At 37.0% G+C, this 25,374-nt stretch overlaps 1 protein-coding gene across 1 annotated transcript; it reads left to right on the top strand.

The window, feature by feature from the left end:
- The first annotated feature begins 5,614 nt into the window (after positions 1 to 5,614).
- LOC140158877 (uncharacterized) lies at positions 5,615 to 19,415 on the top strand. The gene is made up of 13 exons (XM_072182139.1): positions 5,615 to 5,754; positions 7,175 to 7,296; positions 8,081 to 8,229; positions 8,573 to 8,638; positions 8,806 to 8,964; positions 12,195 to 12,303; positions 13,223 to 13,333; positions 14,071 to 14,169; positions 14,905 to 15,126; positions 16,270 to 16,361; positions 17,499 to 17,577; positions 18,449 to 18,479; positions 18,899 to 19,415. The coding sequence occupies exons 1-12, from the start codon at positions 5,719 to 5,721 to the stop codon at positions 18,462 to 18,464; spliced, it is 1,260 nt and encodes a 419-aa protein (XP_072038240.1). The 5' UTR covers positions 5,615 to 5,718; the 3' UTR covers positions 18,465 to 18,479; positions 18,899 to 19,415.
- The last annotated feature ends 5,959 nt before the right edge of the window (positions 19,416 to 25,374 follow it).

Raw genomic sequence — 25,374 nt, 5'->3', positions numbered from 1 at the left:
TGAGTAAGAAGGCCTCATTAGAAACAATTGAGGACAACCAAATTGATGACTTAGGCTACAATTTGGAAGACACATTTGTGTCAAAGTTGAATGAGAAAGAAGATCAACTTCCGTCTCCTGGGGATAAAAATACCCCTCAAAATGACACAGCCTCTGAGCATGAACAAATTGGGGAAACCATGAAAGACCCATTAAGTCATGACAAGCTGATTCTGGAGCAACAAAATGACCCAGAACTCAAAGAGATCAATCAAAGGGCATTGACCCTAGAAGAAGCAGAACAAAATTCTGTTTGTTTTTACAAACAAGATGGTGTGCTAATGAGAAAATGGCGCCCCCTTGATGTACCTGCCGATGAAGAGTGGAAGGTAGTGCACCAAATTGTGGTACCAAAAGTCTACCACACTGAAGTTATTAACATAGCACATGATAGTCCCATGGCAGGGCATTTGGGTGTTAAGAAAACTCATGAAAGAATTCTGAGACATTTCTGGTGGCCCACTCTCAGAAAAGATGTTTCTGAATATTGCAAAACATGTCACATATGCCAAGTAGTAGGGAAGCCAAATCAGAAAATACCTCCTGCTCCATTAAAGCCAATTCCAGCCTTTGATGAACCATTTAGTAGGGTTATTATTGATTGTGTAGGCCCCCTACCAAAGACTAAGTCAGGTAATCAATACCTTCTGACAATTATGTGCACAACACGCTTTTCCTGAAGCCATACCTTTGAGAAATATTAAAGCAGTGACAATAGTGAAAGCTTTAACCAAGTTCTTCACATTTGTGGGGCTTCCCAAGTCCATACAGTCAGACCAAGGATCAAACTTTACTTCTGGAGTATTTCAGCAGGTCATGTATCAATTAGGTATAGAACAGTATACCTCAAGTGCTTACCATCCAGAATCACAAGGTGCATTAGAAAGGTTCCACCAAACATTGAAAAACATGATCAGAACATACTGTTTGGAATTTCAGAGGGACTGGGATGAGGGAGTACACTTGTTGTTGTTTGCTGCTAGGGAAGCTGTTCAGGAAACTTTGGGATTTAGTCCTTTTGAGTTAGTGTTTGGACACACAGTACGCGGACCCTTAAAGTTGTTGAAAGAAAAGTGGCTCAGTGAGAAATCAGATATCAATTTGTTGGATTATGTCTCCAATTTTAAGCATAGGCTTAACAGAGTAACTGATATCGCCAAAGAAAACTTGAAACAGGGTCAGGCCAAAATGAAACAATGGTATGATAAACATGCCAAAGAGAGAGTGTTCAAACCAGGTGACAAAGTTCTAGTACTGTTTCCAATTCCAGGACACCCATTGCAAGCCAGATATCATGGCCCATGTGAAGTAGAGTCAAAAGTGGGTGAAGTAGATTATATTATCAAGACTCCTGGTAGACGTAAGAGCAGGCAGTTATGCCACATAAATATGCTCAAAGAGTATGTTGAAAGAAGTGACAGTGGCATTCCAAAACCTGTGTGTACAGTAAAACATGCTGATATTAATGTAGACAAACATGCCGATGTAGACAAAATCGCCAATGTAGACAAGAGTAAAGATGACAATTCTGATGTCACATTTGACCAGGATAGAGAGCTGGAGCACAAAGAGTATAATGTAAAATTGAACAATTCTGATGTGCTCACTAATTTGGACTCAAAGTTAGGTCATCTTTCTCAAGATCAACAAAGTCAAATTGCAAATTTGATTCACAAATTTGACAATATATTTCCTGATACGCCAAGTAGAACAAATGCTGCATTTCATGATGTAGATGTTGGTGATACAAAACCAATCAAGCAGCATCCTTATAGAGTCAATCCATTGAAAATGGAACATCTCAAAAATGAGATCAATTATATGCTAGACAATGATATCATAGAACCAAGTAGTAGTGAATGGAGTTCACCGTGTATACTTGTTCCCAAGCCTGATGGTTCATACCGATTGGTCGCAGATATGAGAGCTGCAAATGTTCATTCAAAGACAGACTCGTACCTAATTCCAAGAATTGATGATTGCATAGACAAAATTGGGAATGCAAAATTTGTTAGCAAATTTGATCTTTTGAAAGGGTACTGGCAGGTTCCACTCACAGACCGTGCCAAAGAGATTTCTGCCTTTTGTACACCATTTGGTCTTTACCAGTACAAAGTTATGCCATTCGGGTTGAAAAACGCCCCAGCAACATTTCAGAGAATGGTGAACCAAATTGTGGCAGACATAGAGGGATGTGAAGCGTATGTAGATGATTTGATTGTTTACAGTCAAACTTGGGAACAACACATGGAACAACTCCATCAATTGTTTAAGAAGCTGTCTGAAGTACAGTTGACAGTCAATCTGGTAAAAAGTGAGTTTTGCCATGCCACAGTCACATACTTGGGATATGTTGTAGGTCAAGGTCAGGTGAAACCTATCAAAGCCAAAGTTGAAGCAATTGAGCAATACCCCACACCTGTAAATAAGAAGGCACTCATGAGATTTCTAGGAATGGTTGGCTATTATAGAAAGTTCTGTCCAAACTTTTCAGAGATAGCAAGTCCTTTGACTGATTTGTTGAAGAAAGATGCAAAATTCATTTGGTCAGAACAGTGTGAAAATGCTTTTCACAAAGTCAAATCAATACTCATAAGTTCCCCAGTACTTACTGCACCTGATTTTCAGAAGCAGTTCAAGTTGACTGTTGATGCCAGTGACATAGGCTGTGGAGGTGTTGTGATGCAAGAGGGTGAAGATCAAATTGACCACCCTATATGTTACTTTTCAAGGAAATTCAACAAGCACCAGAGAAATTACTCCACAATTGAGAAGGAGTGCCTAGCATTGCTATTAGCATTGCTACATTTTGATGTGTATTTGGGTACCACAGTATACCCTGTGCTTGTTTTCACAGATCACAATCCCCTCACCTTCATCAACAGGATGAAGAACAAAAACCAAAGACTGGTGAGGTGGAGTTTGACCTTGCAAGAGTACAATCTGGACATCAAACATATTAGGGGAAGAGACAATGTAATGGCTGATGCCCTGTCCAGAATTGCATAAAAAGGGCTGATAAACAAAAATTCCTTTTAAAAGAGAACTTGTGTGACAAGTAGTCACTGTGTATGATGAGTTAAATACTCAAAGTTGATAATATGTTGAAGTTGATGTAAAAGAAGAAAGCATTTAAGAAAGTTTTCATTACATTCGAACTTTCTTCTTTTAAGGGGAGGTGTGATGTGCCCTGAGTAATTTAATTTAATTTAATTATTTAACTTTGTTTACAAGCTGAAAGTATGTCATGAGATGGGAAAACCCCTTGTACGTGCAAGATAATGATGTGGAAAGTCGTTTTGGAATTTCCCCAAATTATTGTAAACAAAGTCAGAGCTATGTTTGGAACTTGGAAAGCCCCAGTTCATTATTGCACCATCAGGAAAACCCCCAGGAAGTGATGTAATGTGAATGTGTATAATTAATCTTGGGAAATCCCAAGATTGCAGCAATGTTGTGAAAATGTGATTGAAGTAATGGTTTATTAATAGATGATGGTTTTTTGGCATGAGTACTGATATAAAAAGCTGGAGGTTTTGTTGGGACTTGACAGAATGTCATGTGAGATTGAAAACTCCACATGTGTGTGATGGTCTTCGTGCTTCAAAAAAAGAAGTACATTTTAACCAGTTTATATAGCCAATAATTGAGCTAATTTTAATACAGCAACGAAGAAGACAGCGAGCACACAAAAGTGCTCTTCCTCATCAAAGGATTAAAAGTTCTTCTGTCAAATTGCTGGAGTTTGCTGAGTTTGTGAAGGCCACGATCTGTCAAAAACAGCGGAGCTGTGTTAAAGAAACCTGTTCCCTGGAAAAGAGTGGTTGGTGAAAGAAACACCATTTTTGGAGAAAGCAGCGCAAGGAGATATATTTGTGGAGAAAGCAGCGCAAGGAGATATTGTGGAGATAGCAGCGCAAAGGAGATTGGAGGAAGCATCATCATTTTCGTATGAGGATTTTATGTGCAAGGATTTATAAATGCAAGAGTACGATGGACTTCGCTGATTTTCGCAGAACAAGTGAATAAGGATATATTACATCAGTCGTCCAGAACATTGCAAGAACTCTAGAATCACCAACAAGAAGACCGCTGGTTAAGTACCGATATAGTAAAACTGATTGTGTGATTTTATTGTAATTGTTGTTATATGTACCAAGCATACTCTATTTTCAATTAAAGACTTAGATTTGTTAGCTTAAAATCAAACAGTGTATTTGTGTTGTGCATTCGTGTGAGTTCGGGTAAAAGGTGATTTTGGCCTTGAGTCAAGTACAACTCGTAACAATAGCAATCAGTAAATTTTGCATATTTGAATGTTTTCCTAAGTCAATGTGTCTAAAATTGATTGCCCACCCTGCCCTTCACCCATGCAAAAATTGATAGCTCTCTTGCAAAAATATTCTCCCCAAATTTTTACCCTCCTTTTTTGCACAGCTCCTTGTGGAGGTTTCAGCTCCAAAAATAAGCTAAAATTTGCCTCTGACTTCTCAAATGAAGGTCCACCCCACCTACAAGGAAATTTGTTGTAGGCCTATTTCTTCGTTTTCAAATTTTCACACTGGTCTATATTTTTGTTCCCTAGTTTAGGCCCTATTTGGAAAGAATGCTCTCATCTTTTGTGTAAAAAATATAACAATCTACACATTTTTGAACAAAAAGTATGATCCCAGTTCTCTACACATTTTACACCCTTCCAAAGAAAATGATAGCTCCTAAATGAATCACTGATGGGCAGGTGGATGAATTTGTTGTCTGATCATTTTGACTTTTCTATCATTGAAAGAACGACCATATGGAGCTAATAAAAGAATCAAGAACCAGGAAGAACAGCAGCAATTATAAACCAATTTATGCAAGACTCAACACATACAAGTACAGCTATTTTCCAAGAGCAATTAGGGAGTGGAACGCAACAGGAGAAGAAACAATCAAGGCAAGCACAATTGATAGCTTCAAGAACCGGCTCAACAGTCAACCAAACAGAACAATTAGATAGAGACACCGTCAGACACGCACCATATCCGCGACCATGACCCAAAAAGTTGGTGAACTGCAGCTAATAATCTGTATCTACCGACTCAACCAAGAAGAAGAAGAAGAAGGTGATAATGGGTGGATATATTTTTGACCAATCATAAATTTCCATAACAACATTGCAAGAAAACACTTTTTTAAAATACAAAATATAGGCCTATGCCTATCTACTGGAGGAAAGGCTGGAAGGCTGAAAGTTGAGCTTTTCCCTAAAATCAAATTAAGTTACCAAGACAAAGTAACTTTTAACCAAAAAGACAAGACAGTGGAAAAGATTAATTATATTTAGAGTGAACGAACGAATACAAAATAATGCAATTAGGCTAATTAATGGTTGAATGAATGGGTGGCATACGTCGTCTGCTAGAAACCTCTCCAGAACAAACGAGGGCGCCCTGTAGCCAGCTGTTGTGTGTAGTCGCCTGTAATTTGCGAAGTTCAGTATGATTGGCTACTTTGTATGGAGCTAATGCCCTTTTGTTACGTACTATGAGAAATGTCAAAGGTTAAAATGATGTTGTTTCTAAAAATAGACATGAGTTTATAAACAGCGACGAATGGGGAAATTGCAACAATTTCTGCTTGGGATTGGGAACTGAGCCGATTTTACCTTTGATTTAGTGACTCTCGAGATTTATCAAGATGGATACGGAAGATAACTTACCGCTGTCTATTCCTGTGAGTTCCAATCCAACAATTAGTTCCAATAAACAATAGATCAAAATTATGAAATAAGCTTAAAATCATGTAAATTTTAAGCTTATCAAAATTTATACATAGTCATGATAGTGGTATTGACCGATAATTTTCATAGTGTGAGGGATGGGATGTTCCTTATTTTTCTGGCGAACGTTTGGAGTAATTTCCTCATTCTCTCAAGCTGGAAAAGCAGTGGACCAAGTCACTTGTGATTAATTTTTCTATGGATTTGTCAAGCAAAAATGTTTTTAATTGTGATGCATTCAATTTCAAGCAAAATGTAGGTATTACAGGTAAACCTCAAATTAACACATTTGCTAGTCAGCCAAATTCGCTTAGAACACAATACACATTTACATAGAAATTTAAAAGAACAGGTAGGTCAAGGAAACCTACATAAATATGTTGTCTATAATGAAATGCTGTTTTCTTGGCTGAATCTATTTGATGAAAGTCAATCTTTGACAAGATGTAACTTTGTCTTTGCTACGGAAAGTGCAAGTGCTATGACAAAAAGGTTTTCAGTTTTGGCTTTCTTTACTCAAGGGCTTTAATTTGATATGATGCAGTTTGATGGCGAATTTGAATTCACCTGGCATACCTGCAAAATGAGTCTGATGTCGATCAAAGTCAAAAGTCAGTTTTCAATCTTATTCACATGACCTATTTTAAGTCAGAGCTTTTTTCCCTGAAAACTCCATTAGACTTAAGGTTCCAGGGTTATGGCCAATTTAGTGTTGCTCAGAACAATAAAATACAAATTAAGTTGAATACTATTTATTCATTGGTTTTCAAAATAAATATTCCTGACAACAGACATCCAACTCATTTTGCTTGATCGCATCACAGACACAATTATTTAAAGCCATATTATAACATTTGCTGAGGAGGACGCCTTGAATATTTTTCAAAATTCTGTTTTTTCACGATTGTAATGTACTTTAGTAAATTAACATACCCTGCAAAAATCAAGTCTTGAGGTGCTGAAGTTTGGTCAAAATCAAGATTTGAATAAACCGCAGGAACCGTCGGTTTATTTATATTATGATGGAAATATAAATGCGTACACGATGTGCATAACACAATACGTACATAGCGTGCGGGCAGTCGTGACATATTAAAAGAACAGAATGAGTGTTTCGCATTGGCGACATAGATGCGCTGGTAATAAATAGCGATTTTCTTTGTGATATTGCCTCGTCTGTTTGGGCCCAAATTAAAAGACATATCTGCATGACAGTGAAAACTAACATTTGAAAAAAATTCTATTTTTTATGGAAATGTTATCATAGGGCTTTAATCTACGATCCTAGGCCTACAGTTTAAGCATATATTGACTGAAATTGTCAAGACAGAATAAAGTGATGACAGATTTTCTTTGTTAATGTTTTACTGACAGCTGTTGCCTTTGAAAGAATTCTTAGCATGCCCAATTTGTATGTGTGAGTTTGACAAGACGTACATTACTCCATGTGGTCATCGCTACTGTGAAAAATGCATCAGGGAATGTATCAATAGAAGGTAAGTTTACCAGAGGGGGGTGGGTTTGTGTTTACCAAGTCTGAAGACATGGGTCCACATTCTCACCATGCCCTGTCTCTCTACACTGAAAATGGAAAACAGTGAAACTAATGATAGTATAAGAATGTTTTAACTTACGTCTCACAACTATATCTCATGAAACTAATGTTTTCAAGCATGTACATTGTTGTAAGCTTTGTACGAATACACCAAATGCAAGAAACTTAAATACATGTAGCTTTATGGAAAAATAGTTTCTGCTCATTCCTATAACATATTTTGTTTGAATACTTCTACATCTGTACAAACATGAGAGTAAACAAGCTTCAGCAGCTATAGTGTGTCTTGTCTCAAGTAGAGAGTATTAAACTCCATTTTGGATTTTGCAGCACTTGGCAGATTTGATTTTGCGTTTACGTAGCTGTATTCCCAGCGTATCAGTGTGGGTGACTGACTGACTGTGTATACGTCCTGCGAGATTAGGTTAGCGTAAGTATTTCGAATCTGCCAAGCTGCGAAATCCAACATGGTGTTACCCTCAACTTGAGCCGAGACAGACCATTGTCCCATGCTGCAGCCAGCAGCCAGTATCATGAATTCAATTGAATTGCACAGTAATCATCCTTGGAGCAACTTTTATTCATGCTCTAGAAAATATTTGGGTAAAATGAGCTAATCCAGCTTCCATCAGAACAATTATAATGTATTCTAGTCTAGTTGATCACAGATGTACACATACATCATCAAACATTACTTATAATATAACTTTTGTATTTACTTTCAGGCACAAGTGTCCTTGTTGCAATGCAGCTGTACAAGATAATCAACTCATTAAGGATTCAGGCTATGATGGCCTTATAGCTATGATAAACAAAGAGAAAGGCAAAGCAGAAGATGGCTACTTCAACAATCTTATTAGAAATGCTGCTACTGGTAGGTGCTGACATGCCAAAGGGATATTGTATTATGGTTTAGTTGTACAAAGGTTTATAATGGCCTCACTCAGAAGAGGTGTCAAATTTTCCATGAGTTATTCCTGGCTCATGTGAATATGATGGTTTGTGCAAGTTTTAACTTGCACACACCATCATATTAGTCCTAGCTCATGGGTGAATATGATGGTGTGCAAGTTATTGAACTGGTTTCTCTCTACCACATTTTCTCCAGGTGGCATACCTGTGCAGGGAGTGAACATCTTTTAATATCTAAATAATCATATCTTTCAAAATTCAATTGCAGATCATATGTTTTTCTTCTGATTTCATTTCTTTAACAGGTGATGCCAATAATCCTGACGATACAATCCAGCGAGAAATCTCACCCATTGAAGATGTCCTTCAAAGTAAGTATGAGGGTTATTCAATAAGTTCTACTCTGCTCTTATAACTTTTTGAATGACCCTCGTATATGAAATGAATACAGTGTATGTAACACAATATAATACAATCAGGGAGCCGTAAACAATTAAATACATAAAAATATTGCATTTTATGTTAATTTTTTCTTCAGAGCACTTGAAGCAGGGGCTTGCCTCATTTGAGTTATACTACAGAGAGTTACGCAAAGATTTTGAGTTACGAATCAAGGAAGCTGAGATCTCAATAGAGGTAGCATTGGCTGATCTACAAGTGACTTCATCAATGGGTGACGAACAACCCAATCAAGCAGGTAATAAATATTGCATGTGTATTTCATTTTGTTTTAGTTGTCAATTTCATAATGCATAGTGAACTACAATCTTGGAAAAAAGTACTTGGAACACTTGGTACACGTTGTCGTAATTCTGTGCAGAATTTGCAATGAGCATGGGAATGATGTATATTTTGTTTTTGAACAAACATGACACCTACAATAATGATTTACCCTTCCCCTCTCCCCATTAATCAATGTTGGAACACTTTGGAAAACTGCTGAAGACATTGGCATTTCCCAACATTGCACCGGGAGAGGGGATTTCAGTTTTCAATTCTTGACACAAAAATGTTCCAAGACTTATTTCCATGATTGTAGATGTTGTATGTGCAAATCACTGGCAACTAAGTTATATAAGTTATAACAGTCAACTATACCAAATCCTGAAGGCCTCACCACATGTCACATACACTACAAGATTTGTATTGCGGCCATCTGCACAGGTACACCATCGCCAAGGTACCTGACTGGTACACAACACATAGAGTACCTACACAGTACCAATGCTGATACTGCCCAGGACCCATCAGCTATGGTACTGCACTGGTATTCCCCTGCACAGTACCAGCCAAGTACCTCCTTGGCAAAGTTGTAGTTGTGCAGGTGGCAGCAATAGGAATCGGGTAGTGTAATTTATGATATCATTTATTTTTGTTTGTTTCTTTTATTTCTTCTTTAACCTGGGACACTCAATCAGTTGAAAACACAATTAATCATCTGTTCTTCCTTGAGGCCCAGGGAATTTTATGACGAATTTATGAGGCTTAGATGAGAGGTGGATATAGGTGCATATATGATAGTCATGTACAGGACCAGGTTACTGTAGTTCAAGTGGCTTCTCACATGTGTTGACTATGGCAACCATACATTGCACATGACATTGCATCTGTATCCTTTGCTTAAATCAGCCTTGTTATTGCAAGTAACAGTAACCCAAGTTCTACAAACTAGTAAAAACCTATATTCATTGATATGTGGCATACCATTGCAACCTATATTAAACCCTCACAGCTGTGATCTATTCCTGCTGTTTTGTATTGTAAATAGCTCAGTGTGCAGTAAGTTCTTTTGTCCATCAGAAGTTCAAGCAAGCTCACTTTTTATATTTTTCAGCAGGATTTATTACATGTCATGATAAGTTGCATTGGTTAAACACATTGAAAAATACAAAAAATGACATCTAAAATGTTTGAATTCAGCAGCATGGAATTTAGTGAATTCAAATTTCCAAAGAAAGAAAAGGGACTTTCTTAGATTTCATCTTTTGTCAAATATATATTTCTTTTCCTTCCTACCTAAGGATACACAGTTTTGGTTTATTCTGTTCCTTATTTATTCTTTCAAGTTATAGCTTCTCAAACAAGATGTTTTAGAACAGTTTTGACCAAATTACCATGTGTCAACCAACCTGACCGTAAGTTCCCCAGCCACGACATGCTCAATATCTAATTCCTATTTATATATACTCAGACTACCACATCAAGGATGTACCAGTCCTAACCAGAAAAATCCAACAGGGATTTGCAACTTATTTTGTGAATGTATAGTTGAATAATATTTTGCATTGCCAATCTTTGGATACTAGTTGTACAGTGGAAGTACCTTTTAATTTTTTTATATAACCGAATAATAATCTTATCTATAATGAATTATAATAAAACTCTTACAAAGGCAGAAAGTTACCATGAATCTCAAATTTAAGCAGGTGGGTCTTTTATTGAGAAAATTGTTGTCATTATTCACTGTGTCGGTTAGTCCAAAGTTTGGGCAGACACAATTATCTGAATTGCTTTTAGGGAGGGCCTTGATCGACCACTTGTTTCAATCTTCACTTGTGTTGCATAATTTACTAAAATTTCTTGTGCAATAATATGAGCAAACAGATATGGCAAAGAACTTAGGAAATTGTGGTAATAAAAACACTTTTGGGTATAAAGTTTCTGGTAGTACTTCCATAGACCATGGATACAGATATGGTACATCCTTGATGTGTAACATGCCATGTAGTAGAACTAACTTGTGTGGAGGGAACTTACTATTTAAATCCCTTCCATGTAGGCATTTATAGCTATTGAACTTTCTTTGACAAAATGTTATTATTAATAAAGTTACAAACACAATATATATGCAGCTTTTTACTAAAACAGGTGTATAGCCACAACATCTATATTAATGTATTGTCTCTTTTCCTTTTTCTTTCCCAATTGTGTGATTCAACCCGATGCTGTTGTATCTAACTTGAAAATTATTCGCTGCATAATTATACTAAATCACTTTCAACAAATCATGGTAGTCACAAGATTTCCCATGCATGTCAAATGATTATATAATGCTTAATTAGAACATGTATAGATTGTGAAAGACTATGATAGGAATTAGACCTGGTCCACTCAAGTATTATTTTGTCATTGTGTCATAATTTCCTGATTATGACATGATTATAATTGAATGATAAGAGAGTTCACACGATCAGCACTTCGTCATCGTGTCGTGATCACTTCTGGTCATACACACACAAAGGTATTTACAAGTGTTGTCTTTCAGGATGTTGACCTCGGATTGATACAACAAAAAAATGTAGACACTGGACATTTCCTATTCCCATTTGCTATGAACTGCCCCAACAATGGAAATTTTCTTCATTTGTGAATGACATGATTAAGTGGTATTAAGGGGACACACAATACTCATTTAGTAATATGATTGTAACACAGTCGTAATTGACGGGGCAAAACACACTTGTGTGGACCAGGCAATAGTTCGCACAAATAGGTTGGAGAGCATGGGGCTGCACTCACCAATGATGCATGCCAGGGGCTATTCCAGTTTAAATCCATGCACCTCTTATGGAAGACACAACCTTAATCTTCCGCACATGGAGTGTGAATTTCCAATAGGGTTCACAGAATGGGTGGCTCCATTTGAAATCTACACCCCCTGTGTGGGAGATTAAGCTCATGTCTTCCATAGGGGGTGGATTCACCTGGAATAGCCCATCCATACATATCAAGTGCTTTAATCACTCTGAAATCACCCTTCCCTCATCAATGTCAAGAGATAAAACATTTGAGTGGAAACACAAGTTTTCTTGTTTTCTCTGTGCAAGTGTAAACCACACAAGTCGGTGTAAGCGGCCTTATGGTGCTAATAGTCACTAGAATATGACAATTCAACGGTTTCAACCTTTATTTCTCATTTTTTTAAAGCTCAAGATGCGGCAGCAGCTGCACGTGTTCAAGAATGCGAAAACAGAAGACAACACCTTGAAAAGGAATTGGAAGCATGCACCAAGCTATTAGTTGAATCTTATGACAAGTAAGTATCTGTTGTACAATATCGGTATAACATCTATAGATAAGTTACCAAGTTACACTAATTATATGGACATGTGTCAATTGTATCTGCAGCAGAATGTTTTCCATCATCTTGTCACAAACACAGTGTAGCAGGAACCCTGGACATGACCAATACATAGGTTAACTTAAACAAGGCCCAAATCTAGGAAAAACATGTACATTAACGCTAACCCAACATGCCCAACCCATGGTTATTTTGCTATCGGAAGAGAAAGAAGAAATGAAAAAAGAGAGGAGGTGAAGAAAGAAGTCACTTGATACCCCCAGGATTCGAACCTCGGACCCCTTGCATGCCGTGCAGATGATCACCGACCTGTAGCCACAGAGCTTTTGTTAGGGTTAATACATTCATTGATACAAGAAAAACAAATATCAGAGATGAGAGAGGCACCGTAACCCATCAGTTGTCTGTTGGGAGTCTATTGGGCTATTCCAGTTAAAATTCATACACCCCTATGGAAGACATGACCTTCATCTTCCACACAGGGAGTGTGAATTTGAAATGTGGTTACCTGAATGGGTGAGGCCATTTGAAATCTACACCTGTGTAGGAGCTTAAGGTCTTGTCTTCCATCAACTGAAATACCGTAAACGTTCACCTAATGGCGCTATGGGCTCCCTTGACATAACTGGAATTTTTGACACAAACTAAAAGTGCCCTCCCATAAAAATCCCACCAGCAAATAAGGGCACATACCCTTAATTCTTGTTGGGATTTTTAGAGGAGAGAGCTCTCTATTTGTACATAAAATTTACCCAAAGGCAAAGGAGCCCAGGTGCGCCATTAGGCGAACGTTTACGGTAGCCCATTATAATGCCAGCCAGACTAGGTTGGTCAACTATTACTAAACGATCATTTATGTTATTCTTGTTGTCAGACACTTAAGTGAGCATGTTCCTGCACCAGCTCTGTTACCAGTAAATATTAGCATAGTTCTACATGGGAAGACAGTCACCCTCAAGGATGTCAAACTCAAGCCCCATGACAGGTAGGTTACACTCATTACATCTTCAGTGGACAATTCAGGCCTTGAAATTCATTTTTCAAGGGCACTCATTTTTAAGGCCATAATTGAGCAAAAGGCACGAAGGCCATTGTATACTAATGAATGCTTTAAACTTGAAGGGCACCAAGGCCAAGTCTAAGGGGACTGGATGCCATGCCCTTAGTTTTTGAGGGCTGGTGGACATGTGTCAGGTTTGGCCATGTAGGTTTTGCCACCAAGAGACCAATAATTCTCTTCTTACAGTCAGCAGGAAGTTTGGTACTTCAAGTCCAAAAGCAGACACATTTTGTTCTATGCTTGTTTCTTCTTTTCAGTATCCCATATTTGATACAAGGGTACATTGTAAGAATCTTGTTAAAGCTAAATAATGTGACTGAAGAAACTGGATGTCATTAAACTTTCGGTTTGTTCAATACACATAAAGTAAAGTTTCTCCTAATGGTGTACATGAGCTCCTTTGCCTTTGGGCAAATTTCACATAAAAATAGAGAAATCCCTCTCAAAATCCCAACAAAACTTTAGGGTACATACTCATATTTGCTGGTGGGATCTTTACAGGAGGGCACTTTTAGTTTTCACCCAAAATTCCTGTTATATAAGAGCGCACATATGCACCGTTTATCATATCTTTGCGGTATATGCTAAAGTAACAAATTGTTATTTGTAAATTATACTATGTTTATTTACTTGTATTTAACTTTATTTGTTTGTTTTTGTAGTCTTTCAATATTGAAGGAGATAGTGATTGATAGAATGCAGAGAGAAGGAGACCCAGTGGTTATTTTCCCTGATGATGGAGTCAAATATGTCCTTGTTGGGTAGGTACAAGTGAAACTCACTCGTGTCACAATTAACATGTTTAGAGAGTTGGGGATGCAAGTGATGGATTTGGAGCACTACACTTATCATACTTATATTTCCACATAGTATCCTGCTTTAACCCTAACCCTCAAAGAGATTTTGACTGAAGGGAAGGGAAAGAAGGAAGGAATAAAAAGAGAAAATGAGCAAAGAAGTTGTTTTGTCCCCCCCCCTCTGGGATTTGAACCTGAGACCCCCAGTGCCAAGCACTAGGTCGCTGACCAGTACCCATGGGTGTTTTACTGGTCTGGCCAACAAAACCGTGCATATATATGACTTGTATCATCGCATCATGTGTGATGCATGCATGTGCAGTAGCTTGGCACTGTAGTATTTTGTAGTATCGTGATGGTTAGGATCAATCACCAGATAATTTACTAACTGCTTGTATCTTTGCAAACTGCTTTATTATATATGTATGTAATATTTTGAAATTTTGGAGAGGAAATGAATTAGTGATGGAAGTGCAAGTATACAAGGTCTGGTATGAATAGCCTATAAATCTGTGGTCATTGCATTGGTTTTGTAAGCAAAACATGCTCCAAGTTCTCATCATGTAACTATGGATGTATATTTTCCACGAGGGCAAATTTTGGATGCAAAGTAAAATATGTTTTAAATATATCAAAGCTTTACCTGTTTTAAGTGAGTTTCTAAATCTGTTTATCTTGATGTCCTGCTTTCTGATACAGACCATTTGCAAAGAATAATGGCACATTACCAGTGCAGACTATTGAGAGAGTTGCCAGTGGTGAAATGGCAGTAGAGGCTGCAGAAGGAGGAAGTGGAGAAGGAGGAGTTGGAGCAGGAGCAAAGGACATCACTTTGTTACCACCAGGATGTTATCCAGTACTAGAATATGCTGTCAAACCAGCAAGTTCCATAGTACTTATAGGACCAATCAAATTAGAAAGGTACTGAATATGCTATAGTGTGTCTCGTCACAAGTTGAAAGTAATGCCATGATGAATTTTGTAGCTGAGTTGCCAGAGTGTGAATAAAGTGCCCTTCTACGCAAGTGACTATGCATCATGGGCTTAGGTTAGCGTGGGTGATTTGAATCTGCCACTGTGATGTCCAACATGGTGTTACTCGCAACTCTAGATGAGACAGACTATATAGGCTACAGATTATTTATTAGATGAGGTATCAGAAATGATCCACCAAGTCACAGGTGACAATAGAGGCCGTGAGCGTGACGTCATATGCCGCCATCTTGTGGGTACACGCTGCGATGGTCGTTCGATCTCCATGCGTGAACAGCAAAATCACCGCGTTGATGCGTGATAACAGCTGCGTGGCAAGCTGCGCCCTGCGCGTAGTGTCCAACGCATGAACACGCAGATCATTTGTACCCACAAGATGGCGAAAGGCTGACGGCCTCTATAACCAAGTGAATGCTCATTAGGATTACTATTGCTTTTGATCTTGATCTTGTGATTTTAAAATCAAATTACTGAAGGCTGATCATTATGATATGACCTTTTAATATACTATACTATACTATACTATACTATACTATACTATACTATACTATACTATACTATACTATACTATATATAATAGACCACTTGACATCATTGTTTATCAACAAAGGCGAGGGACTGGTCGCTGATCTATCGATATGCTTGAATGAACCACTATACTGTTCAATGGCTTTCTTGTAGTATATTTACTGTGGGTGATTTAAAATGCATGTGCCCTGAGCAAAGTATGATGCGTATGCACACTGCAGGGTAAAGAACAATGGAAATTGCCATAATTCGCACGCATACTGCCGGGCAATGACGTCACATGTCTAGTGGTCTATACTGCACTGCACTATAGGTTGGGTCTTATATAGTGGGAGTAAAATGGGGTGACGTGATTGATTCATAAATGAAATGGCAGTGTTTATTTTCCAAAACCAACACATGCAGGCATGTATGAAACATACAGTATATTGATCAGAATGTTAAAGTGATAATGAATGGTATTCCTAGCAGCTAGAAATAAACATGTGTATGATAAACTAGAAGTGCATGATCTAATTATGTGTGATTTTATTACTATTCCAGTGAAATGCCTAAGAAGTGTTTTGTGAAGGTGTGGAAGCAAGGAGGCAATGAGAAGATGGATTACTTCACCTGTAAACAATGCAAGATTAACTGTAAGTTACAGTGTTGGCGCGACTTTCAATCTGTTTAGAAACTTAAATAATGAAGAAGGAGGCGGCCTATTATGCTTCACCCTAGCAGGGCGTAAGACAATGGAGACACAAATTAATATATGCGAGGATCAGATTTTCTTGGTTTAGAAACTTGGTACATTGTGTCAAACAAAGAATGGAGCATTAGTGTTGGTGAGCAGGTGGTAATGTTCAGTTTACCCGCTTATTGAATATGCTATACTGGGAATTTCAATTGAATGAACTCAGCTTTCAACATCTGAATTTGATCCAACCGCGATCGTACTTCGCGTATTTCAAACTACAACGCGAACACACGACCAATCACATGTGCGTTGCCATGGTTGGATACACTTCCGTGTTACAAACGCAGAATCGCACACGCTGGCATACATCATGCAGTGTACGTAAACAAATGTCACGCTATATCAGGCTGTGTTCATTCAATTGAAATTTCTACTGTAGTGAGTGGTGAAATGAAACCATATTTGGGAGTGAGGACTATTGTAAAATATTGATATGGAAATCATTGTTATGTTAAATGTGCTTTAACTGCACAAAATATGCTGACCAAATTACCATGACAGATCAATGTGTGCATGATTGAAATAATGTATCCAATCATCCGGAGGAAAATTTGTTTGACTGGGATTTGAATCTGGCACCTCTGGATCTTTAGCAGGTGTGGCTGTACTATACCACTAAGAACTTATATGTATTAATGTTTAATGTCCATAGCAATAACAGCAAGTGACAGAAAACTCGCTAGTGGTCAAATGATGGTAGCAATTATACAACACCAGGGTGTTAGCTAGCCCACAGGCACAATGCCTAATGCGTTGATCCACAACACAAGCCTCGGCACACTTTGCAGGTTATTACTGACCACTGCGGCCCCATATTCCATAACTTGCAGCTTATTTATCAATATATTGCCAATCGCTTTTTGATCAAGCAACCAAAATATGTCAAGAATAAACTCTACGCTCCTTTCATTTGCTTTGTACGATACGGTACAAGATTGTATTTGGGAAGTTAAGATTAGGGTGTGAAGCATCATTCATTATTTTCATTATCATAGTGATGTCATATAACTTTTGCCTGTTTCTGTTTATTCAGGGGTGTGTAAATCATGTCGAGATTTCTGTCATAAAGGTCATAAGATGGTGCCGTATGTATCAGGACATACTCCAACATGGTAAGATATATACATTTTCAATAGGGGTTAAAATTTGAAATATGTCGTTTTGTTGGTAAAATGGGTCAGTCATATTAACCTGAATTGTGTATTATTCTTCCATATATTTGGAAAGTTTACAGTTAGTGACCTGATTGACAGCCTCATCTCCCCACTTATAAATCCATGTCGAAATGCAGATTTTGGTATCAGGTGAAAGCTCACTATCTTCTCGTAACCCCATTGAATGATGAACAAAAACAAGGTAGCTGGGTGGTACACACCCATGGAAGTCGTGTGCTGTTCTATGGGCCACTGAGATGTACACATTTTGCTTCTAGAATCTAAACTACTGGAGCAATTTAACCCAAAACTTGGAATAAGAATGTTTGGGTGATGAGTTTCAATGTGTGGTAGAAAACACCATTGTGGACACTCACCCTTAAGCTGCTGGATATGTGTCAAAGGAAAATTATTTAATAAAATTCAGGATTTTAATTTGAAACAGGAAATAGTATTCAGACTGGCTGTGTCAGTTTTCTTCTGTTTTTTCAGAAATGTATACTATTGGTAATATATGAAAGTGGAGCCCATATGACACTAAGAACTTAACTTGCTACACTTGCACCTGTTTCATCCGCTTCAAAGCACAAAATGGACCAGGCAAACATGGTATATGGGTCATGGTCTGGTAGATAGGGGAGAGCAACATGGGGTTTTGAAAGTTTTGTTTAAAAAATTAAATTGAGCTGGTAGGAAAATGGTCTATATAGTACAATGTTACAATGTTCACAATACATTCACTGGAAAGTTGTTATTTTTTGAAAATCTAAATCAAGAGACTATTATAATAGTTACTTTAAAATATTTTTTAAATTTTATTATATTTCAGGGCCTGTTGTCACTGAAAAAGGAAGAAAAAGGTAAAGTTACATTTTTTTGTCACTTTCTCTTTTGCTAATGTCATAACAAATGCTCCCGCATAACCACTACTAAGTCTGATAATTTCCATTTTGGGATTTGAAATGTTGAAATTATAAGCTGTAAAATGATGCAACACATGTTAGGTTTACACCACATTTTGTCCTTCATTATTCAATACTTCCTTTCAAAATGTTATTATTTTAGCCTGATTTCAAAATATCTTAATAATATTATTAGTTAATTACAAATTCATTTATACCAATCTAAATAGGTATTTATTAGTTTGTAATAAATAGCTTTATTTAGTTTTGTACTTGTTATTATTAGTCTTACTCGTATTAAAACATTGATACTATGTCAATGATTGAAAGTAAAGATCACAAATGTTAAAAATTTACTTTTTTGTTGCTTTCCACAGTGTCTACTTACCGAGAACTAGATGACCAAGTGTTGTGTGTGTTGGTACTATCAAAGGAAATGGTCACCTTGCATTGACTGCCATAAACAACTCACAAGGAATAACTTTGCGATACCAACTATCAGAAATCAGAATACCTAGGGCCTGTATCACAAAGCCTTATGATCAATCTTACTATTGATTTGATAGAGTTTTATACATAAGTCTTTGTGAAACGGGCCCCAGATGACAGGTATTCTTTACACTTGCCCTTGTATCTGCATGTATTATTTGGTTAAGCATGTAGCATATGTAGCATGTGCCACATGCATCTAAGTGATCACCAGTTTAACTACAAAGCAGGGTTCCTTTACATGGAGTACTATCTGCTCGCCATCAGCATTTGAAATCTGGGAGTGACTTGTTGTGGACTATTATTGACAGATCACATGAGAAAACAGTCAGTGGTACTGCGTAATCAGTGCTTGAAATAAATTGGGCCCTCCAGCTAAAAGGCCATGAAAATAACTGCGGCCCGTTGTTACGTTACCCTGCGGGCCCAAAGGGCTCATGGAACTTTGTCTAAATGCCAGCAAGATGGACTTAATGTTGCCTTCAACATCAATCCATGGTATTATATGTTTTTGGTTGGCAAGTCTAGTCTTACAAAGTGTCACAATTTGTTCGACCCATTTCAAACCCAAGGGCCTGAATGGCCCTTGAAGATTTTTGCTTATTTTGAGCAAGTGCTGTTTTATCTGTTTCAGCCTTATTTTAACATTTGATGTCCTTGGAAAGTAGATGGTTGTAAGTACCTTTGTACACTGACCAACCTCATTAAATTTGGACCTCTTTTATATGGATCTCTCACTTTATCTGGGCAAATAATCTTCAAATCAAGATCTGTTTTTCACTACCATGACACCAATATTTCAATGCTCTGAAGCATGGGAAGAACATCTCTTTGTTGTGTTGTATACAGCACATTGTTATTACTGAAATATCATCTTTTCAGTGTAGTGCTATCATCCATAAGAATTGTTTTGTTAATTACACATTCACTTATCTGGATTTTTCATAAATTATATTTGCCAATGCTTGGTCCTATCATGGCTAGATAAGACAGGTTGAACAATACCATTATTCTTGACAACTTTCTTGTAATTATTTGTTTTCTTGTAGCATTGTTTTCCTGTGGAGCTGTCTTACTATTTGGCTTGACAGTTCACTTTAAAAAAAAGAATTCAAAGTCCTATAGATTACTTTAAAGTCCATTTATGGGATTGTTTTGGTGAATGTGGTAGATATTGATGAATAAGAAAAAAGAAGAAAACTTCTGTAAACAAGTGAAAATATTAATTGTGACTGCCAAAGAGTGGCTCATGTGTTCAAAAACAAAATGACTCAAAAATATGGAGCACATCTCCTTTAGCAATATAACAACACAAAAGCATTTGTAGATGATGAAAATGTGGGCTCTATTAAAGAATTAAGGTACTTTTCCTTCTAAAATGAGTAGTTTCTCAAGAAATATGCTATTTATATAATGATCAAATGGGCAATATTTATAGGTCATCAAAAGCGCTGTTTAAAATTAAATGCTGGAGTATATATCTCCATTAAATAATATTTAAGCAGGTGTATAACTGGAAACCAGGAGAAAAGGGTTAGGTTTTAAACAAGTTTGATTCTTTTGATGCTAATATAGCATTTTTTTATTAAGGGAGAATTTGTATGATTATCTGTTGTGTTTTTATTTTGGACAACCTTGTACACTGTATTTCCTGTAGTAAACGCCCCAGGGCATGCAATTTTTTTTAAGGGGGGCATTTGTTTGAGGTAATTGCATTTGTAACAGGCCTTCATTTTTGAAAATTGCAGGAGCTCTGTTAATCACTCTCCTGAGTTTACTTAGATGCTCAACAAGGAGCTCAATCTTTTAATATCTGTATTAAAACATAGGGATTCAAGTAGTGCGGAGCTCAGTAAATCATACTCCTGAAATGTTTTTAAGGAGAGCTGTAGGAGCTCTGGTGCAGTTGAGCTCCTCAAAAACCAATGTCTGTTGTAATTGCATTTTCATTCCAAAATGTGATCTACTTAGTTCCTTTAATGAAAATTCTATTATAATTTGTTAGTGAACTGGATGGAAGTCGAAGTTTACAATAAGTTTGTCCATGCCCATTTTGTGATTGTGCAGGGAGTTTTAAGCTTACTCACATGGTATGTCATAGATGTTCCTACATGTTGGTCAATTTTTTGTTGAAAAAATTATGGCGGCCTTTAATATATTATAGAAGGGGCATTTATTCAGGAAATGCTATGTTTTGAATTTTGGGAAGTTTACTACTCAGTGACTGTTGTCAGTTGTGAGTGTGTAGCCACAATAATAAAAAAAGAAGTAAGTCTTGGAAAAAACTGGCTAAGACAGTTTACAGCATTATGTGTTTTTAGTTTAATTAATTAAAAAGATGTGTGCTTCACGGGATTTTTGGCACAATTGTTGTTGTCACTGCACCATTGCCTTTAAATGAAATTCTTAGCTGAATATAAAACAGTTTTTTCCTAGCAATAACCTGCCAATTTATTATTCTGCATTAATAATTTATTTGGTAGTATTAGTAATAACTTACGTAAGCTACATATAACAACATGCCCAAAAGAACAAAACATTAGCATTATGATAGTGTTAAGGTTATATTTTTTTCATATCTATGTACACTGTAGTATACTAGTAATCAAATTAAGTAACACCTTTTAAAATATTAAATATGTTTTTATATACAAATATATGTACAGGTAATTTATGTACCCAAAGTATATGGATATTATAATAGAATATATAAACGGAAGTTATTTTATGCAATCAAAATTTCTGCAATAAAATTTGATGGTGAAATGTTATTTGATGGATATAGTATAGATCTAATGATTTAATGTCTTTATGTGACCATTACAGGGTGTCCTATAAAACAGATTTCCAGTAGCATAAACAGCTTTTTCATAAACAAGTGGCAGCAAGGGGGCAAAGACTGGTTCCCCAGGTTGTGTCACACAGGTAAAATTGTGATGTTTGCCACAAACACTTGTATAAACTTCCAGGGAGCATTGGTGGCAGAGTCCTGACTGGGGTGTAAATGCCCTCTGTCCCTGTCCCTTTCTGGTTATGCCACTACAGAGCTCTAGCAAATGGGATGCTTTCTTTAAAAAACTGTAAATGGCTGATAGTGTTTATATTCCACCTAATAGTGGAATATCCTAGACAAACAGCCATTATTTATATATATTTATATTTTCTTATCATGTAGCAAGAACACGAGGCAAATCATGCACATATTGCTTCGTTTTTTAGGGAGGTCTGGAAGTGGTGCTTTATATCTTTTTGTCTCTGCCTAAACTTGTTCAGAAAGATAATATGCAGTCACTATTTCTGTATGTATGTGTATGAATGTGCCAAATTTAAAAGTTTTGTATAATATATGCTTTTCCAAAAGTACCACTACTAGAGAACTTGTTAACAATGGTCATTGGGTGGGGGACTAATGGTAAACAATCCATTTTTCCCTAGAAGTATAATAAAAGTTCAGAAATACAAAACCTAAAGTTTGTGTCTACAATTCTGTAAATCAAACCCGCACAGCCCATGATTTAGTATTGCAGGTCTGAGATACTAGGGTGGTGCTAGAGGGTGGATTCATTAGTTATTTGATACTAACCAATCACAGGTCATGGGGAATTTGATTGACAGGATTGGCAGACGTATACTATTTTTGGCTTTTATTATAGATCATTACAAAGCGTGAAGGTGGGTCGAAATACTTCTTATGGAAGGTATCAAGTGTGGTGTCAAGTACAATAAGGTGAAGAAAAAAACCCTGTTTTATGGCTCTGCAAGTAGGGTTGGTCGGCCGTTTATTTTGTTTTGTTTTTTCTGGAGGCTAGAATGATCCTAAAATATCACAGAAAGCTTTAAAAATATGCGAAAAATTTGATGATTTTTTGCAAACATTTTGAAAATGTTCTAAATTTTTTCAGTCAAAATCAATCAATTTCAAAATGCTTGTTTGCCATTTTTGACAGGACATTTCCTCCTGGATTTAACCTTAATGTTACAAAACAAGGACATACAGTGTAGCTACAACTGTTTGATCACCCAACAGGCTGTAGAAAATGCACGCTCAAGCTTTGAGACAAACTTTTTTTTTTTGGCCTAAGCAAACCTCAATTTTGGTCTGAGACACCCCTGGGGAGGGGAGACACCACTCCTGGGACTGCTCCACAATCTCTTTGCTCCTTAGACCATGGACAAATGAACAACCACAGATATGTGGAACAACAAAGTGACATAATAATGAAAATAAACAGGATTTTATGTAAAGGATAAAATAAATTTACTTAATATTATTATGTAAATTTATTTTGAATTAGAGAACAAGAAGTGCACAAAAATATGAGCATAACAAAATTCAAGTGTTTTGCTTTGCACTTGTCAAAGCTCATTCAGTCAGTACAAGTAACTCATAAATATTGTAGTAACAAGGTAATTTATTCCAACATGTTATTGTTGTCAACCCTCCTTTTATACTAATCTGTTTACTGTGGAATGATAATCTTGTACAATGATCTATATAAATTTGAATTATTAATCCACCCAAAGTGTTCTCAAAGAACACCTTTGAAAAAGGCTCAACAATGTTTATATTTAGTGAGGTAAATACAACAATGTACCACTTTATACCACTGTGACCAAAGAAGTATCCACCTGGGCAAACATTATTTTGCAGCCTGTCAAGGGGAGCTAGCAGCTACTGCACAAAATAGGATACGCCTAATTTTGGTAATTTGTGTAGAGGGAACAGTTTATAGAAATAATTGAAAAAGAAAGCGAGAAACAAAGGAAGAAGGAAACTAGAGCGGTTGTTGCACCACAGAGCTGAATCCAGTTTGGTGCCTATTTTAAAGACTTTTAGAAGTGGAACCCATGTTTTCTTTTTTTAAAAAATATTTTAGATGTTTAATTTGAAAAATACTCCAAAATTGGTGCACTGAACTTTAAAGCTATTACTTTAGGAGTAGTGCGTATTGAGGAGCACCCCTGTAGTTTGAATGTAGTAACAATTTTTTTTTTTCATTTGACACCACACACTTCTATAGGCTGGACTTCATGGTCCAGCAAAAGAAAGTAAAAAGGAGTAAATACTGTTTAGAAATGTGACCCAAGCAAGCAAAATCATCACAACGTTGTTAGTTGTAGTTTGAGTTGAGCCAGAGACAGTGGCTGCACCAGGAGTTTTGTTACAGGGGGCATGAGGGGGTGAATTTCAGGGGGGGGCAGAATCGCCCAATCTGCATAAAATTGCCACAAAAAGTGGAAATTTGCATAATTTTTGGGTTTTGACTCAAAAGTGGGGGGGGGGGGCAAGAAAAATATTGGGGGTGGTAAATGCTCCCCCTTTTCCTCCGTAGTGCCGCCACTGGCCAGAGAAGATGTAATGAAGTTACATCTTCTCTGGTTGTGCTGATTTACCATATTCTACCTTATGACACATACATGTATATTACAAGTTGGCTTTCTTATTTTAAATTTTGATGAAATAAACATCAAACCAAAATTCAACTTCAAAATTAATCAAAATAGTAAAATGATAGCCCCCTCCCCCTCCAGATTTTAAAGTTGGTGACATAAAATGTTGTTGTTTTTTCGTTCTCTTCCTTCATCAGTTCTTTCAATTTCCTCTTCTTATTCCGCCCCCTCGTTTCTTGTCTTTCCCCCTCTTTCCTTATAGATTTATTTGGGGGGGGGTTACCCATACCGGTATTACATTTGCTCATGTCAAACATGTTGTTGAACCATAGACCCCCGCATAGACCATTTAAAACGGTCTATGGTTGAACCGGTGCTGCGTGCAAAAGCAGATACTTACGCAAAACATGATGTTTTGCATATGCAAAACTACATACTTTATAAAAGTATGTACTTTTGCATATGCAAAAAAACACATACTCGAAAAACATGTAGTTTTGCATATGCAAAACATCATACTTTACCGTACTTTACAGTGCGTATACAAAAATAGATGTTTTGTATAGAAAGCACACGGGCTGGCTATAGGGAATCAGGGCGCATACTACCAAAGCGGGAGCACACCACTTAATAATGCGCCGTTACCATTCATTTCACGGAGCTTTTTGCAGGTTTGGTGTTTGAAACGATTCAAAACATATCAAATCCTTTTATTGAAAATGTCAACATAAGTTATTTAGCAAAATGCATGTACAATGTATAGTGAAGCTCATAACCTTGAATGAGCGAGAGTCCAGTGCAGCTTACATGCAAGCTCATATTACACCAATCCACTAACTATGTCTGCAGTCATCTGTTTCTGCATACAACGCATGCTTGGCTATGAATGCATGTGTTGGAGGCTAGTAGCTGCTAGTCACTGAGAATCAGGGAGTAGCTGGTAGTTTTACCAAAACTTTTACTATAATTTAGA

The sequence above is a fragment of the Amphiura filiformis genome, chromosome 8 (genome assembly GCF_039555335.1).
Source record: "Amphiura filiformis chromosome 8, Afil_fr2py, whole genome shotgun sequence".
Classification (NCBI taxonomy): Eukaryota; Metazoa; Echinodermata; class Ophiuroidea; order Amphilepidida; family Amphiuridae; genus Amphiura; species Amphiura filiformis.
The sequence above is the reverse complement of the archived record's forward strand: the minus strand, read 5'-3'. Positions and strand labels throughout refer to the sequence as shown.